The sequence below is a fragment of the Meles meles genome, chromosome 18 (assembly GCF_922984935.1).
Source record: "Meles meles chromosome 18, mMelMel3.1 paternal haplotype, whole genome shotgun sequence".
Lineage (NCBI taxonomy): Eukaryota > Metazoa > Chordata > Mammalia > Carnivora > Mustelidae > Meles > Meles meles.
Genome location: NC_060083.1, coordinates 56,716,772 through 56,731,968, shown reverse-complemented (window position 1 = coordinate 56,731,968; position 15,197 = coordinate 56,716,772). Strand labels below are relative to the sequence as shown.

The 15,197-nt window shown below is 49.0% G+C and overlaps 1 protein-coding gene across 4 annotated transcripts in view; it reads left to right on the top strand.

Annotated features, from left to right (window-relative positions):
• Positions 1 to 15,197, top strand: part of SLC39A11 (solute carrier family 39 member 11) — a 390,505-nt gene that overhangs the window by 79,050 nt on the left and 296,258 nt on the right. For all 4 annotated transcript variants that reach the window (XM_045983907.1, XM_045983906.1, XM_045983908.1 and 1 more), the window contains one exon: positions 4,307 to 4,345. In XM_045983907.1, the coding sequence (XP_045839863.1) occupies positions 4,307 to 4,345 (39 nt within the window). The remainder of the gene's footprint in view (positions 1 to 4,306; positions 4,346 to 15,197) is intronic.

Here is a 15,197-nt window from a genome sequence, read left to right as displayed (position 1 = left end):
GTCCTTGAGCTGCCTGGGCTGATGGCAGACCCTTGGGGGAAGGAAGGGTACCTGTTCCCCTTCTCATTTATCCCGCCTTTTCATTCCCTCCCTGACCCCTTTTGGGATAGATACACACAGACTCATCTCCCCATGCCTCTACAGCCGCCCTTCCCACCCCCACCCTGCACAACTTCTACCCATCCCCCCCAGCACCCGCACTCACCCCTGTACCTGCATGCCTCACCCCTGCATATACCCCTTCACCCCCCCGCATGCCCCTATATCCTGTCCCTCCCCCTCCCCTGCACTTGCCTACGTACCCCACACGTACTATATTCCCACCCGTCCGCCTGCACAGCCCAGCCCTCCGTATGTCCCCCACCCGTACATCCCATATGCCCTCACGCCCCCCCACACATATCTCACAGCCCCAGCACTCTCCCCTCATCCCCCACAATGCACGCCACGTACCCCACCCCGCTGCTCCCCAACCCCCGCCTCCCCTCCAACCTTCCTTTCTCCAGCCCTGACTCCCTCAGGCCTCGAGCATCCGTCCCTCTGTGTCTGGAGGAAGGAAACTCCCTGCATCGTGCAGCGGGCAGCCTTAGAAATTGCCAGAGTGATAAGCGAGCAAGGGATTTAAGATCCATTTAAACATGCCATGAGCCGGATCTGGAAACGAAAACACAGTGACACAGGGTAGGAGGTTGGCAAGCCAGGCGCTCTTGTGTTAGAGACCAGTAAGGCAGGTATTTGGTGTCACATACGACGTCTCCCCAACCGCACCCCACCCCACCCCGCCACTCTCCTCCGTGGGAGGTCTGGAGCCCGTCAGACACAGAACCCAGGGCACACAACCTGGATCCCCGCTTGCTGTTGGCAGGTGGTGAGACCTTTGGAAAGCTGATCCCTGAGTGAGAAACACCCAGGAGGCAGAGGGGAGGGCTCCGGGTCACCTGTCCCTCTTCCTCCTTCACGACAGCCCATGCCAGGTTTTCTGGGGTCCCTTCTTTGTGCCCTTCTAGGGCAGAGCAGCCCATAGTTTTATCTACCCCGGTTATTTTCACCAAGGCGAGGCCTGAGCCGCCCCGGACTGGGCTGCCCTTGGAGGGCTGGGGGAACGGCAGCACCACGGTGGGTGTGTGGGGCCCTGGCCAGTGCTGGGGGGGCTCTTACGGAGGGAAGAGGTGCCTTTCCTTCTTCACAGAGGTGCTCCCATCCCCTCTGGAGCCTCAGAGCCCCTAATTTGTCTCGTGGTAGTGTAACCACTGAGATCAGAAGAAGTTGCTGAAAACTTCTGCGTGCAGGTGTTCCCCAAGACCACCACCACGTTTGGTGGCCCCCTCGAAGGGTCCATGCCCCTCAGCTTGTCGATGTGCTCATGGCTAAGATTTAACGCTGGAAGGATGCGAAGTTGCCAAAGCAGGAGAAAGAGACAGGCGGAGTCTGGGGAAATCCGTGCGCAGGCTTCCGATGCTCCCTCCCCCTGCGAGGGGCTCCCGCCGCCTCCTTCCCCCCCCCCCCCCAACACTGCAGTAGCACGTGCGTGATGTGTCCACCCAGGGCACCTTCGAGAGCCTCAGTCTCCAACGATTCTGCCGGGAGCTGGTCACGAAGGTACTGTAGGCTGGGATGGGCCACGTTAACCCTTTCTACCCAGGAAGTGGGCGTGAGGCTTGCTGCTGGGAGACAGGAGGCCCGAGACAGGCCCACAGAGATGTGCTCTGACTCCCTGAGCAGACCTCTGCTTTCATTCGGCTAAGGGGCGGCTGCCGCAAGGACCCTGTGGGCTAGTAGACATGCGCACTCTGCCCTCCCCTGCTGCTCTCCAAAGTAGCTTCACTCAAAATTGGTTTTCTCGCTTTAAAGTATATTTTAATTGCAGGAAGCTTGTAAAGAATGGAAAAGCTTAAAGAAAAAATACAAAAATTTCTTTTTATTTATTGTCTATTAGTTTCTGAGGTAGAATTTAGGGATTCCTCAGTGGCACAGAACACCCAGGGCTCGCTCCGTCCTGTGCTCTCCTTCAGACCCATCACCTGGCTACCCCACCCCACAGGGGAGCTCCCCTCCGGCAGCCCTCAGCCTGGGCCCTGGAGTTAGGAGTCTAGGTTTGCCTCCCTCTCAGTTTTCATCTTACTTAATTTTTTCCATCCCTTTGCATCCCTTCCCCTGTGTTCATGTTTTGTTTCTTAAATTCCACACATGGGTGAAATCATTTCTCTTTCTATGACTGACTTATTTCACTTATCATTGTACCCTTTAGTTCCACTCATGTTGTTGCAAATGGCAAGATTTCGTTCTTTTTGATGGCAGAGTAATATTCCCTAGTGTTTGTAACTATAATGACACACACGCCCACGCGCACACACACACCCCCCTCCCACCCCACATCTTCTTTATTCCTTCATCTGTCAGTGGACATCTGGGCTCTTTCCATAGTTTGGCTATTGTGGACATTGCTGCTATAAACAATAAACAGTAAAAAAAGTTTGTGATCCCACTTCCCAGAAAAAAACCAAAAAAACAAAACTGAACCTTTTTTGTTCAGATTTGTTCAGTTATATTTGAGTATACGCAAATTTATGCCTGTTTCTTTACGTGATGGGGATCAAATTGTATGTAATGTTTCATAACCATTTTTCCTCACTTGATATCATAAGCATTTGCCCCACATTGCTAAATGGCTTTTTGATGCCTTCAATGATTTTGATCACTTGGGTCACTTACCCGGTTGTGTCGTATTCTGTCCTAAGGCTCCATTAGCTCCTAATGCTAATGTCATTTAGCCATTCCTCGACTGTCGGACAATTAGATTATGTCCTTTTTTCTTGATTTTTTTTTTTAGAAATACCTTTATGATGAACATAAACCTTTGAGCACGTATCTGATGAGTTTCTTGAAATAAATGTCTAAAAGTGGAATAAAGGCTTTAGTGACATTTAAGAAAGTATAATTTTTCTTCTTTCAGGATCCAGATGAATGAATGCTGTAGAATAATGTCCCCTGGCATCTTTATTAGATCTGTCTGGTTTCATTAAATTATGGGGTTGAACCAACTTTGCTTCTGTCATGGCGTGCCTAGAGAAGAATGTCGTTTGTACGGCTGCCTGGCGTCAGACCCTTCCATCCACCCCGCAGCCACTCAGAGGTGGGAGGGGGCTGAGCCGGTGGTCCTTGCTGCCCAGCTTCACTTGGAGGCTCAAGGAGTGGGGCCTTCAACCGCCCAGCCTGCCTGCAACGTGTCCACGTGTCTATAGATGACACCCCTAACTTAGACTATTAAGTTAAATGTTTTTAAATTGAGATATAAAATGCATATAGAAAAATGCATATTTCACGGCTTGACGATTGTTCCCGGCTTCCTGTGAAACTAGTACTCAGTCCAAGAGCTGGAAGAGTAGCGGCCCCCCCACAGCAGCCTTTCAGGCTCCTTTCCAGTCCCTACCCCCCAACTCTGCCTTCCACTGCAAGGACGGCCCCTCTCCTGGTCTCTGACAGCAGAGACCAGTGTTCTGTGTGTTTCTACATCGTATAAATGGAGTAGTCATATGGTGTATGCGCTCTTCTGTGTCTGGCTGGTTCCACTCTGTTTAGTTTACGGTTTGCCCTTGCCCCTGCCTGATGATGGGCCTCATTCATACACCGTGTATGTTCTCCTTGCCATGTGGCATTCTGTTGTAGGAATGTGTCCTCGCTGATGGATCCATTCTCCTGGTGGTGGGCATCTGGGTGGTTTCTAGGTTTGGCTCTCCCAAGTACTGCTCACTGAGAGCTTTTTTGTGCCCGTGTTTGGTGAATCCAAGTGTGCATTGCGGTCAGGTGGTGATTTCCGTGCTCGGGAGTGGCCCTGCTGCGTCAGAGGGACACATATGTTCACTGCTAGTGGTTGCTGCCAGTTCGTTTTCCAACGTGGCTGCGCCATTTTGGACCACCAGCTGCAGCATGGGAAGGTTTGGGTTGGCCCGTAGGGTCCCCATGAGCGCTTGTCAATTTCCTTCTTTCAGGCCAGCTACTTGGCTAAAGGTTTATAGTTAGGATTCACGGGAGAGCCAGGTCAAAGGCAACATATGGGCCAGTGGAAGCCAAGCGTCTCCGAAAAAACACTCTGATGGGCTGTGGGATCAATGGAAGGTTCAGACAATTTTCTTTTTCCCCTTGGTTCTTGGCCCATGTTAATAAAGGCTCTGATCCAGACCTGCAGACAGGTTGGCAACTCAGGCCTGGGCCCGTCTTTATTTATGTAGCTCTCCGAGGTCTTACGGTTTCCTTTTATCCCCAGAAACATCCCTTAGAATCTGAAACATCTTGTTTATATTTTCAGAGGCGGATCTTGGATGGAAGTCTTGGCTTTGCCGCAGGGGTAAGTAACATGTGGTGGGAACGATGTAAACAGAGACGTGTTCATTCTGACATTTCTCTGCCAAGGGGGTTTTTCTACGCTCTCCCCATGTGACCTAGATGCGTCTCTATAGTCTCCAGGCCCCTTCTTATCTCTACCCCTCCTTACTGGCCAGCTTATTGAATGCCGCCTCTGAGACCATACGGGAGGCTTGCTTGCTTGTTAGGCAGCTGTCTCAGGACTTGTGAAATAAGATGGTATTCAAGAAGGGCCTTATCAGGTTCTCCTTGGTGCTAATTAAATATTCTTTCTTTGCCTTCCCCTGAACAATCCTTTTGTTACTGACCTCTCCAAACATGTAAGAAAAAGTGGAAAGAGTCCCCTGTAGCGATCATTCAGCTTCAGTCATTACTGACTTGCTAACGTCATTTCTTCTGACTTTCCCCCAGCCTTCTTGAGAGGTTGGAATATTCTGTAAAAGCAAATCCAAGACATCATGTAATTTCACCTGTAAATTCAATCCGCATCTCTAACTGAATGACTTTGCTTTTTTTTTAACAACACAATCCTCTTGTCATACTTGTCCAAATTAGCAATTCCTCATTGTAACCTCCAAGACATCATGTAATTTCACCTGTAAATTTAATCCGCATCTCTAACTGAATGACTTTGCTTTTTTTTTTTAACAACACAATCCTCTTGTCATACTTGTCCAAATTAGCAATTCCTCATTGTAACCTAACACCCAGTCCATGTTCAGGTCTCCTCCATTTTTTTTCAAAGGGCTCATCGAAAATTGTTCTGTTAGAATCGGCATCCGAACAAGATTTTCACATTGAGTTTTTTGTTATATCTTTTCAGTGTCTTTTATTCTTGAACAATCCCTTTTCTTTTTCCCACTCCCATAATTTGTTGGAGAAAATGGGTCATTTATGCCCAAAGAGTATTCCACATTGTGAATTTGGCTGATAGCTCCCTTGCTGGGGGCTGTCTGTCTGGTTCCCTAGCCCCCCGATCTCCTGTGAGCTGGGCGTTAGACCCTGGGGTATGGTGACTGCAGAGCCCGTTTTCCAGGCAGGAATGTGTCCTGGTGATACCATGTGTTCCAAGTGTGTCCGTCCCACCGGAAGTCATGTGATACGTAGTTTTCTCTTTCTGTTGATTAGGATTTGGTTCCCTTGCCCTGTTTGTACAGTCCGGGAGATCTGGGGTCTCCTGGAGGTCACCTAAGTCAGCAGCCATTGGACTGGGGTCCGTGTACCTTCCAGAGAACACAGAGGCCTTCCGGGTGGAAATCCATTTCCAGGTTCTCTGTGTCCACAGGCTGTCTTCCCTAAAACCGTTCTGCCTGAGGATGCCCTGGGGGCTGGTTCCCCTTTCCTGCATTCTCTTACATGTTTGCCCTCCCCCGCTTTACAAAAGAAAGACACACTCTTCCCTTATTACCTTGTCTCTGGGGGGCAAAATCTCCACGTGTACGGGGGTCCCTTGAAATGTTGGTGCTGGTGTAGAACAAGTGAGGCCTCGCATCTCTGATCCCAGGCATAAATCCTCTGGTGGTGCAGGCACTGTCTGGTCCTTTGGCTGTGGCTCTAATCTAGTTGTTAGCAGAGAGATCCTTAAAAGTAGTTTTCCACGATGGCCCACTCTGGGATTTGGGGCCTGTAATTTGGGTAAAATTCGGAGAACAAAATGACAGTATTGTAACAAAGCATCTCTTTTTTCCAATCCTCTTCTTTCTGTGAACACATTTTCTTTTTGCTTACTTTTGAAAAAGAAAAAGAAGAAGGAAAAGAAAAATAAAAATAAAGTTGATTCCTAGCTCTGTCAGATTCTAGTGATGAACACTTAATATTTGTGTGTGGAAACACAGATGAATTGAAAAAACATGGAAAAGGCTCCATCCATGAAAATATGCATTCTAAGAATATTTTACTTTTTAATGCTTAATAATTATAAAACGGTGTATTATATTTTTGTGGTTAGCAATCTGTTCTGTACCACTTATCGTTGTAATGGTAACTCAATCCAGGAAATTGTTCTTAAGCTGTTAGAGCCCTAGGCTCACATGGATTTTCCTAAAAATTAAATTATTTTGCAAAGAAGTAGGATAAAGAAATCAATAATAGACTTTCTAGCATAAAATATAAGTTGCTTTAGGAGGAAATTCTGCGGGGAAATGGAATTTAAACATAAGTCTAGGAGAAAACGGAGTGATGGAAGTCTTTGGACTTTTGAAGAATGGCTTGCTTGTGCATTTTTGTGTGTTTAGAATACAGCCTGTGACCAGAACAGTATGTAACACAGGACCGTACAGCTTCGTTTATACCGATTTTTTAGTGGATAATGGTGGGAACCAAACCCTCTGCCATTTAGATCCCAGTGGATGCATTTAATTGACTGGTCAGTTTTATTTAAAGAAATCAGTATTCATAGCCCCAAAATGACATCTTTTGCAACTCTTTAAACTCAGGATGAAAATATTTTAAATGTCAATTTTAAAAGGAGTGAGCGGGTACCTAGTCTTTCGAAATTCTCAGAGGGGTCACATACATACAGAGTTTGAAGAACTCTGTTCTGTGCTGCCTTTCTGCTTTTGACTAGGCATTTGTGTCTCCTGTTCTAGTTTGACCTTTTCTTTCTTTCTTTCTTTTTTTTTTTTTTAAGATTTTATTTATTTATTTACAGACAGAGATCACAAGTAGGCAGAGAGGCAGGCAGAGAAAGAGGGAGGAAGCAGGCTCCCTGCTGAGCAGAGAGCCTGATATGGGGCTCCATTCCTGGACCCTGAGATCATGACCTGAGCCGAAGGCAGAGGCTTTAAGCCACTGAGCCACCCAGGCACCCTCCTTTTTTTAAAATAAGGTTTTATATATTTATTTGAGATAGAGCAAGAGAAAGAGAGCAAGAGAGCACAAGCAGAGGGAGAACCGGGATCATGACTTGAGCCGAAGGCAGATGCCCAACCGACTGAGCCACCCAGGCGCCCCTCTACTCTGTTCTTTGAGGGCAAAAGCCACTGTAAGATTTGCCTAGCAAAACCCCCAAACTGAACTGAAACAAGAAACACACAAGCAAAAGCAGAGGACAGTCGTCTTTGGGACATGTCAGAATGACTTCGGGAGCATGAAACAGAAACATTTAAAGATGAAATCATCAGGCTAGTGTATCATGGTCATTTAAGTATGAGGATCCATAACAAAATAGTTTTACTTCTGATTTTTAATGTAGTTGGTTAAAAAAAAGGAGATTCTAAATTTATCCATGTGTACGTGTGTGCGCTGCTGCTGCTCCTCCTCCAACTTCTTCGTAAGCAAATAGCATTTGCTCTTCTGAAGTTGACCTTGAGCTAGTTCCGTAAGAGGAACTCCTGGAGGGTCATCAGATACGTGGAGCAAAGTAAAAGCATGATGTGGGAGACAGTTGAGGCTCAAACACAGGAAATTTTAGCGGCTTTGGTGACGAGTAGTGAGTTCTCATAAATGCTTCCCTCAACTAGGGAAAAGGCAGAGCCTCTCAGAGCCCTGGCGGCCTGAGCCGTAATCATGGAATAATTTATAGTGAATACGGCTTTTCTGTTAGCTAGGACAGTAGTTCTCTACTGGGAGGTGGTTTTACCCCCTCGGGGACCTTTAGCATGTTTGGTTGTCCAAACTGATATCTAATGGCTACGGATCAGGACGGCCCCCACCACAAAGAACTTTCTGGACCAAAGTGTTGGTGGTGCCATGCCAAGAAGTCCTGGTCTTCAGCATTTTCCTGTATCGTCCCTAGTCACAGAGTGGAATGTGTAAAAATACAGATGTACTTAAAGTTAGAAGGAGAAGGAGAAGATCATCCTGCCTCTCCCCTCCTCGCTTCCCAGAGGTCACCACCGTTAGCCCTGAGCAGATCCTTGCAGGACTTTTATCACGCACGTCCACAGTACCTGGATAAACATGCTCTAGTGCTTGGGATCCTTCAACACAGCTCTGGGATGCTTTGAATAAATACCTGGAAAGGGGAAAACTAGCAGGGCACCTGGGTGGCTCAGTCGGTAAGCGTCTGCCTTCTGCTCAGGTCATGGTCCTGGGGTCCTGGGATCGAGCCCCGCATCGGGCTCCCTGCTAAGCCCCGTGTCGGGCTCTGCTTCTCCCTCTTCCTCTACCCCTCCCCGTGCTTACGCATGCTCTCTTTCTCTCTAACAAGTAAATAAAATCTTAAAACAAAAAAAAAGGGGAAAACTAGCCGTCAGCCAGTTGCCTGGGATCCATCGTACCTGGCGCTGATGGTCCACGTTTTCACGGGCAGCTGTGTATACATTTATTATTTTTTAATTTTTAAAAAATATTTTTTTTATTTATTTAACAGAGAGAGAGACAGACAGACAGACAGAGATCACAAATAGGCAGAGAGGCAGGCAGAGAGAGAGGGGGGAAGCAGGCTCCCTGCTGAGCAGAGAGCCCGATATGGGGCTCGATCCCAGGACCCTGAGATCATGACCTGAACTGAAGGCAGAGGCTTTAACCCACTGAGCCACCCAGGTGCCCCTGTGTATACATTTATGTCTGTGTCGTGTGTCGCTGAAATACGTCTCTGCTGTAATCCTGGAGTGACGCATCTCTACCATATATAATCGTGTGCCGAGAAAGGAGAGTCCTAAGACGGAGGACATGGCATTTTTAAACGAGCTCAGTGGGATATTTCACAGGTGGTTTTTTTCTCGTTAGCAGGGCCTTGGAAGCATTAATCACTTCTCCTTAAATGACTCCTCTTAGAATCCATTTGCGTTTTGTTTTTTTTTTCTTTTCCTCCTGACTCCTTAAATTAGTCTTGAAGTCTTTAATAGTCATCGTCTTGTTCTTCTCGGTACCCATGTCTGCCCTGGGTTTTTGCCTGAGGTGTGAACTTCATGGGGAGAAATGTTACCACTGGAGGGGGGGAAAAAGGCAGGAAATGAAGTCCTAGAGTCTTACAGCATTAAAGCAGGAGAAGATTTTAGGCGGTTGTAATAGCTAATATTTGTCCCACCTTTACTTTTTACAAGATGCTCTGCTGAGCACTTTTCGAAGACCATCTGATTGAATTTCTGTAATGGCTGTATGAGGCATAGAGCAGGACCGTTATTTACCCCACTTTACAGAGCAGGGGGCAGGCACGGGGAGTGTAAATAAATCATTCTGATCCCAAGATAAGCTCAGTCCGGATTTGAACACACAGTCTGACTCTAGGGCTTCCCCTCGTAAACCACAGTGTCTCCCAGCTGAGGTCCGATCCAGTTGCCTCCATTTACCAGCAGGAAACAAATCCAGAGTGAGAGTAAATGACTTATCCAGAATTGAAAATTGCTAGACAGGGCAGAGTGAGGCCCGAACCCAGACGAGAAGTCAGGGGCTGCCAGCATGGGGCTGCCAGCATTGAGCTGTGCGACCTTGGGCAAGCTCCTTAGTTTACCTGGAGCTCAGCTGACTGCTGAGAACTGACATTGGCCTTGATGGTTCGTGGAGGGCTTCTTGGTCCTACATTGTTGAAGGGGCAGGTTCAGCTCTTGTTAGCATGTGTCCTTTGCTTATAAGGTGATCGTGAACCATTGTGGTTAGTTTTGGTTCACCTACTCAACCTGTTCCGTGGCAAATTTAACCATGCCATTGAATATCTTTTTATCTGAGTCACTGTCCCAAAAGATAAATGTTTAGATGAATTTGAAGAGGTCAGAACATCCAGGGTCACCGTTTTAATTTCCTTTGCTCTGGTTTTGATATCTCTTTTTGGCGAGGCTTGTATTAACTAGAAATCAGTGTACATTCTCTCTCAAGGAAGGAACTTTTGTGAGGAATAAATAGGACCAGGAACCTGCAGAAGAGAGACAGACTACCAATCAAGAAGCTTACTTGTAGGCACAAAGAGGCAATTTCATATCTATTATTTAATCTCATAGGGAGCCGGGTTCTTACGAAAGACCTGATCTTCTTAGGGAGATTTTGGCTGAGTCTGTTTTTGTGCAGCACATGGTGAATAATATTTTCTCCAAATAACTGGCTCCCTGTTGGAAGTTAATGACGCTCCTCAGTGATGGCCTTGGAGTCTGGAGGGATGCCAGTGACCAGCTGTTCTTCATTTCCGTGGAGTAATGGATACGCAGAATGGACCCACATTGTAGCGTGAGGGATTCAGGGAGGAGATTTCAGGTGGATCTGCTGGAAAGGTTTATTGTAGAGTAAACAGTAGAGAGAGAAGAGCCAGGTGTGGGGAGCAGCCATTGAAGGAGGTCTTCAGAAATCCTAGCTTTCATGTTCCTGGCCCCACAGATCCTGGACTGGTGCTGTCATTGCTTGATTCCTTTTCTCCGTCTTCCTGCCTGAGAGGTAGGGAGGCCTGATATGTCCTAACGGAGATGTTTTTCAGTGTGAGGTCTTTTGGACAACATTGAAATGGGCTGGACCCCCGCCAGTGTAACGCGACATGGCGTTCAGAGGAGCATGCGGACGGGCTCCAAGGGGCTCCCGCCGGGAGCATTGCTCTCTGTTTCTCTGAGCCATGACTTTCCTCTTTATGAGGCCGAGAGGAATGGAGGGCCCCAGGATGACCCGCTGGCGATGTCAACCATGCCTGGACCTAGAGCAGGCCCCATCCCAGCATAACTGATTGGACAGACTACCTGGGAAGTATCAAGGCCATTGTCCAAAGTGGAGCTCCTCTCTTAAATGTGCTTTTTCAAGATTTGGGGAACCGAAGAGCGCCAGGGCCTCCTCAATCCAGTTCTCCGCAGGTTGTCTTATTTTGCACGGAGATGCCATGCCCGGGGAGGTGATGCTGGTTTGTTTGAGGGCTAAGATTGCCTTTGAGGTTGGTCCTCAGCCAAGAAGGGAGGAGGAGTACAGGGTTGGTTTGACTGGAGGGGGAGCTACCTGGCCTGGGGTCTCACTTGACCAGCTACATGTAGCACGGTGTGTGGAGAAAACATGGGGAAGGCTCTTCTCCAACCAGGACTCTTCCCAGCCTCCCTCCAGGTTCTTGGCACGGTTGGTAAGGGCATCTGCCATTTTTGCCACCCCAGATTCTTGCATAGCGACGCTGCTAGACACGAGTGCTCATGCTCATGGTCAAGGGGTTGGAGCCCTGAAGGTTTGTATGACAGAGCATTTTATTATTTTTTTTTTTTAGGGAGGGAGGTGGGTAGGAAGCAGCAGAGGGGGAGGGAGAGAGAATCTTAAGCAGGCCCCATGCCCAGCGAGGAGCCCGATGCAGGGCTCGATCTCATGACCCTGAGATTATGACCTGAGCCTAAATCAAGAGCCGGACACGTCACTGAATGAGGCTCCCAGGTGTTCTGCAAAACGTCTATTTTTAAAGGACTCAAAAGGCTAGTTTACAATGGGAAATCTTATGTGTCTCCACTGAGAGTTTGGGTTTTTTTGTAAAGATTTTATTTATTTATTTGACAGAGATCACAAGTAGGCAGAGATGCAGGCAGAGAGAGAGGGGAAAGAAGCCTCTTGCTGAGCAGAGAGCCCGATGCGGGGCTCGATCCTAGGACCCTGAGATCATGACCTGAGCAGAGGCTTAACCCACTGAGCCACCCAGGCGCTCTTCCGCTGAGTGTTTTTGAACCTTGCCATGCACGGGCAGGAGATGCCGGATACACCACGGGGGACAGGACTGACTTGTGACTCAGTGCTCCCGGACCCCAAACGGAAGTGGTTCTTCTGGGCACAAGGGCAATATGGTGGCGCTCTGTCCCCGGGCCCTCCCCTTTTCTGGTGCAACATATGCCCACAGGATGAGGGCCTTCCTTCCCAGCGCCTCCTGACCTTGACTTGACATTGGGAAGAGAGCCAAGTCCTGCTGCAGGAGGAGGGGTGGCCAGGTGAGGGAGGAAGAGAGGAGAAAGGGGAGAAAAGCACTCAGGAAGGACACGGACCATCACTGTTATTAGTATTGTGCTTTTTCTTTTCAATTTCATGCTTCAGATTTCCAATGTCATTATAAATAGTGTGGGGGAGGCAGTGATATACATTACCTTCTGCTACAGTGATGGAAAGTAACAGCTCAGTGTTTGGGTGAAGGAGTGTATTGTCTCCTCTGCTAAGGAGCTGGCCTGAGGCCTGTCCAGAGGCCCCTGAATGGTTGCTTGGATTCTCCAGCTTCCCTGCCTTCCCCTGTGCATCCTCAGGCTCCCCTGTCTTGGCCTGGGAACTCCTGTGTCCCCCTTGTCCCTTCTGCCCTTCCTTGCAGGCCTGGGTCTACTCTGCAGATCTGGCCAGGCCTTCTCCTTGGAGAATACCTGTTCCCCTTTGTCTGGGGCAACCTTCCCTGTTTCCATGAAGGGGGAAGTGAGAGTGTATGTAAATGAGCAGATTAAAAAGGGCTTTGAGGGGAGTCTGGGTGGGTTAAAGCCTCTGCCTTCTGCTCAGGTCATGATCCCAGGGTCCTGGGATTGAGCCCTGCATGGGGCTCTCTGCTCGGCAGGGAGCCCGCTTCCTCCTCTCTCTCTGCCTGCCTCTCTGCCTACTTGTGATCTCTGTCTGTCAAATAAATAAACAAAATCTTTTTTTTTTTTTAAAGGGGGCTTTGAGGGGCGCCTGGGTGGCTCAGTGGGTTAAAGCCTCTGCCTTCGGCTCAGGTCATGATCCCAGGGTCCTGGGATCGAGCCCCGCATCGGTCTCTCTGCTCAGCAGGGAGCCTGCTTCCCTTCCTCTTTCTCTGCCTGTCTCTCTGCCCACTTGCGATCTCTGTCAAATAAATAAATAAAATCTTTAAAAAAAAGGGGGGGGGGCTTTGAGATTTAGTGTCAGAAGTCAGATGTGAGGGCCCCAAAGAGTCCGTGCTCCCTGTAGGAGGCAGTGCTCCCTGTAGGAGCAGGTGAATGTATAATAGGTATTCCTTTAAAATGATTTCTCGTTTTCCTTTCCTTCCTTCCTTCCCTCCCTCCCTCCCTCCCTCCGTTCCATCCATCCTTCCTTCCTGCCTTCCGCCTTGATAGAGGATCTCTTATGTTCCAGGCACCGGCCAAGTGCTGAGGGTTTGAAGGAGTGCTGGGAGACGGTGTGTGTCTTTGAGGAAGTTACGATCCAGTGGAGAGGTGGGCGCACTGCCCGTTTTTCTAAGTAGAGATTTATTGGAACCCAGGCATGCTTATTTGTTCACACTGTCTGTGGTGGCTTGTGCATTGTAACGGCGGAGTGAGGAACCACAACAGGGCTATATTGCCTGCAAAGCCTACAGTATTTACTATGTGTCCCTTTACAGAAGTTTGCCGGTCCCCATTTTAGTGTTGATCATGGGGTTTTCTGAGGCCTGGTTGCAGCGCCAGCAGCCCGAGCAGGTGTCCACAGCTCTGTGCCGTGCAGGGGCCGGGCTGGTAATCTCAGAACGTTCTTGGAATGTCTGGTGTTTCTGAGCAGCTGATTTCCTCGGGGAGCTGGGTTTTGTCGGGGGGTGGGGGTGGGGCGGGGCAGGGGGAGTCCTCCCCAAGGGGGTCCGGTCTTGGCTCTTGAAATCGATGCCACTGTTGCCCCTTCGCTGGGATGGGCCTTTGCAGAATCTTCAGGGGGTGGCTGTGCAGGGAAGCACGGGGAATTATGTGGGCCCATCTCCTTGTCCCATAAGGCACACTGTGGCAAGACAGATGGCCAAGGACAAAAGTGTGCAATTTGAGATTGTGAGCTAAAACGAGGTTTCCCAGCTCTAGTCAGCCTCAAGCTGGCAACTGTCCTCAGCATCCGTGGTCTAGCAGAGTGAGCTAACCTGGCCTCACGTGCTGGGCAGTTCAGTTCCAAGGAGCTCTCGCTTTGGCTTTGGAGAAACTCCCTTCGTTCTGATGCAGTGGGTCCCCTTGGGCAGCATGATAGAAGCATCTGGAAAAAATTTAAAAGCCCAGTGCCCCAGACACACCCTGGACGAATAAAATATCCAAATCTCTGGGGCTGGGATGAGGCTTCAGTAGTTTCTCGAGCTGCTTGAGGATTGCTTGTGCAGCCTGCCCCGAGGCACCCTGTTCTAATGGGGACCGCTGTGTAATGAACGGTGGGCTGGTGTTTGGAAGCAGCAGAACCCCTTTAGAGGTTCCAGGTAGCTAAGAGTCCAGCAGAGCCCATGTGTGGGTCTGGGGCTCTGGTTAGAGGGCGCACTGGGTGTAGAGGAAGGGGGCCTTGGAACCCAGATGGGGAGCCGGGTGGGGCGGAGGCTGATTCCTCTGGTCCCCAGCTGCAGGCCTGTCTGCCGTGGGCTGCTGTGGTGGTCCAGCCCGTGCTTGGCTGTCGTCTCGGCTCCCAAGGCTGGTTGATTTTGTTACCATCCTGGGTCGGGAGGGGACGGGTGTCCTCGGAGCTACGTTTCCCTGTAGGTCAGTGGCACTGCCAAGTGCCAGCTGGGCACTCGGGCTCTTCCTCCAGGCTCCTTGGCTCATGCAAAGGAAAGATGCAGGGCTGGATCTTTGCTGCTTGGAGAGCTTGAGCGTGATGCACAGTCCTCATTAGATCGCACGCTGTGTCTGAAAAATCTCGGTGCTGGCAGGGCCTTCTGGGAGTCAGCTCAGGCAACCCTGTGCCATCAGACAGGGCAATGTTTCACCAAATCCAGACAGCTGGTGGGAGTGTAGCTTGTTCCCCAAGACTTTTATAAAACAAGTTCCACTTTTTTTTTTTCCCCGTCGCCTAATTGAGTGTTTAGCTAGCCTGTTAGAAACTTATCCGACCTAAATGTCTTCAGCTGCAATTTAAATAAGAGAAAGTCACCGACATCATTTTTCACAGACATCGTAGTACAAATCACATTACAAAGCATTTGCTGAGGGTCAGCTCTTTTGCAAGATACTCCGAGTACAAAGGATCAAAGTTAATATTGGTTAAGTCTTGTCCTTTAGCCTTTGCCTGCCAAGACCAAATCCCGGCAC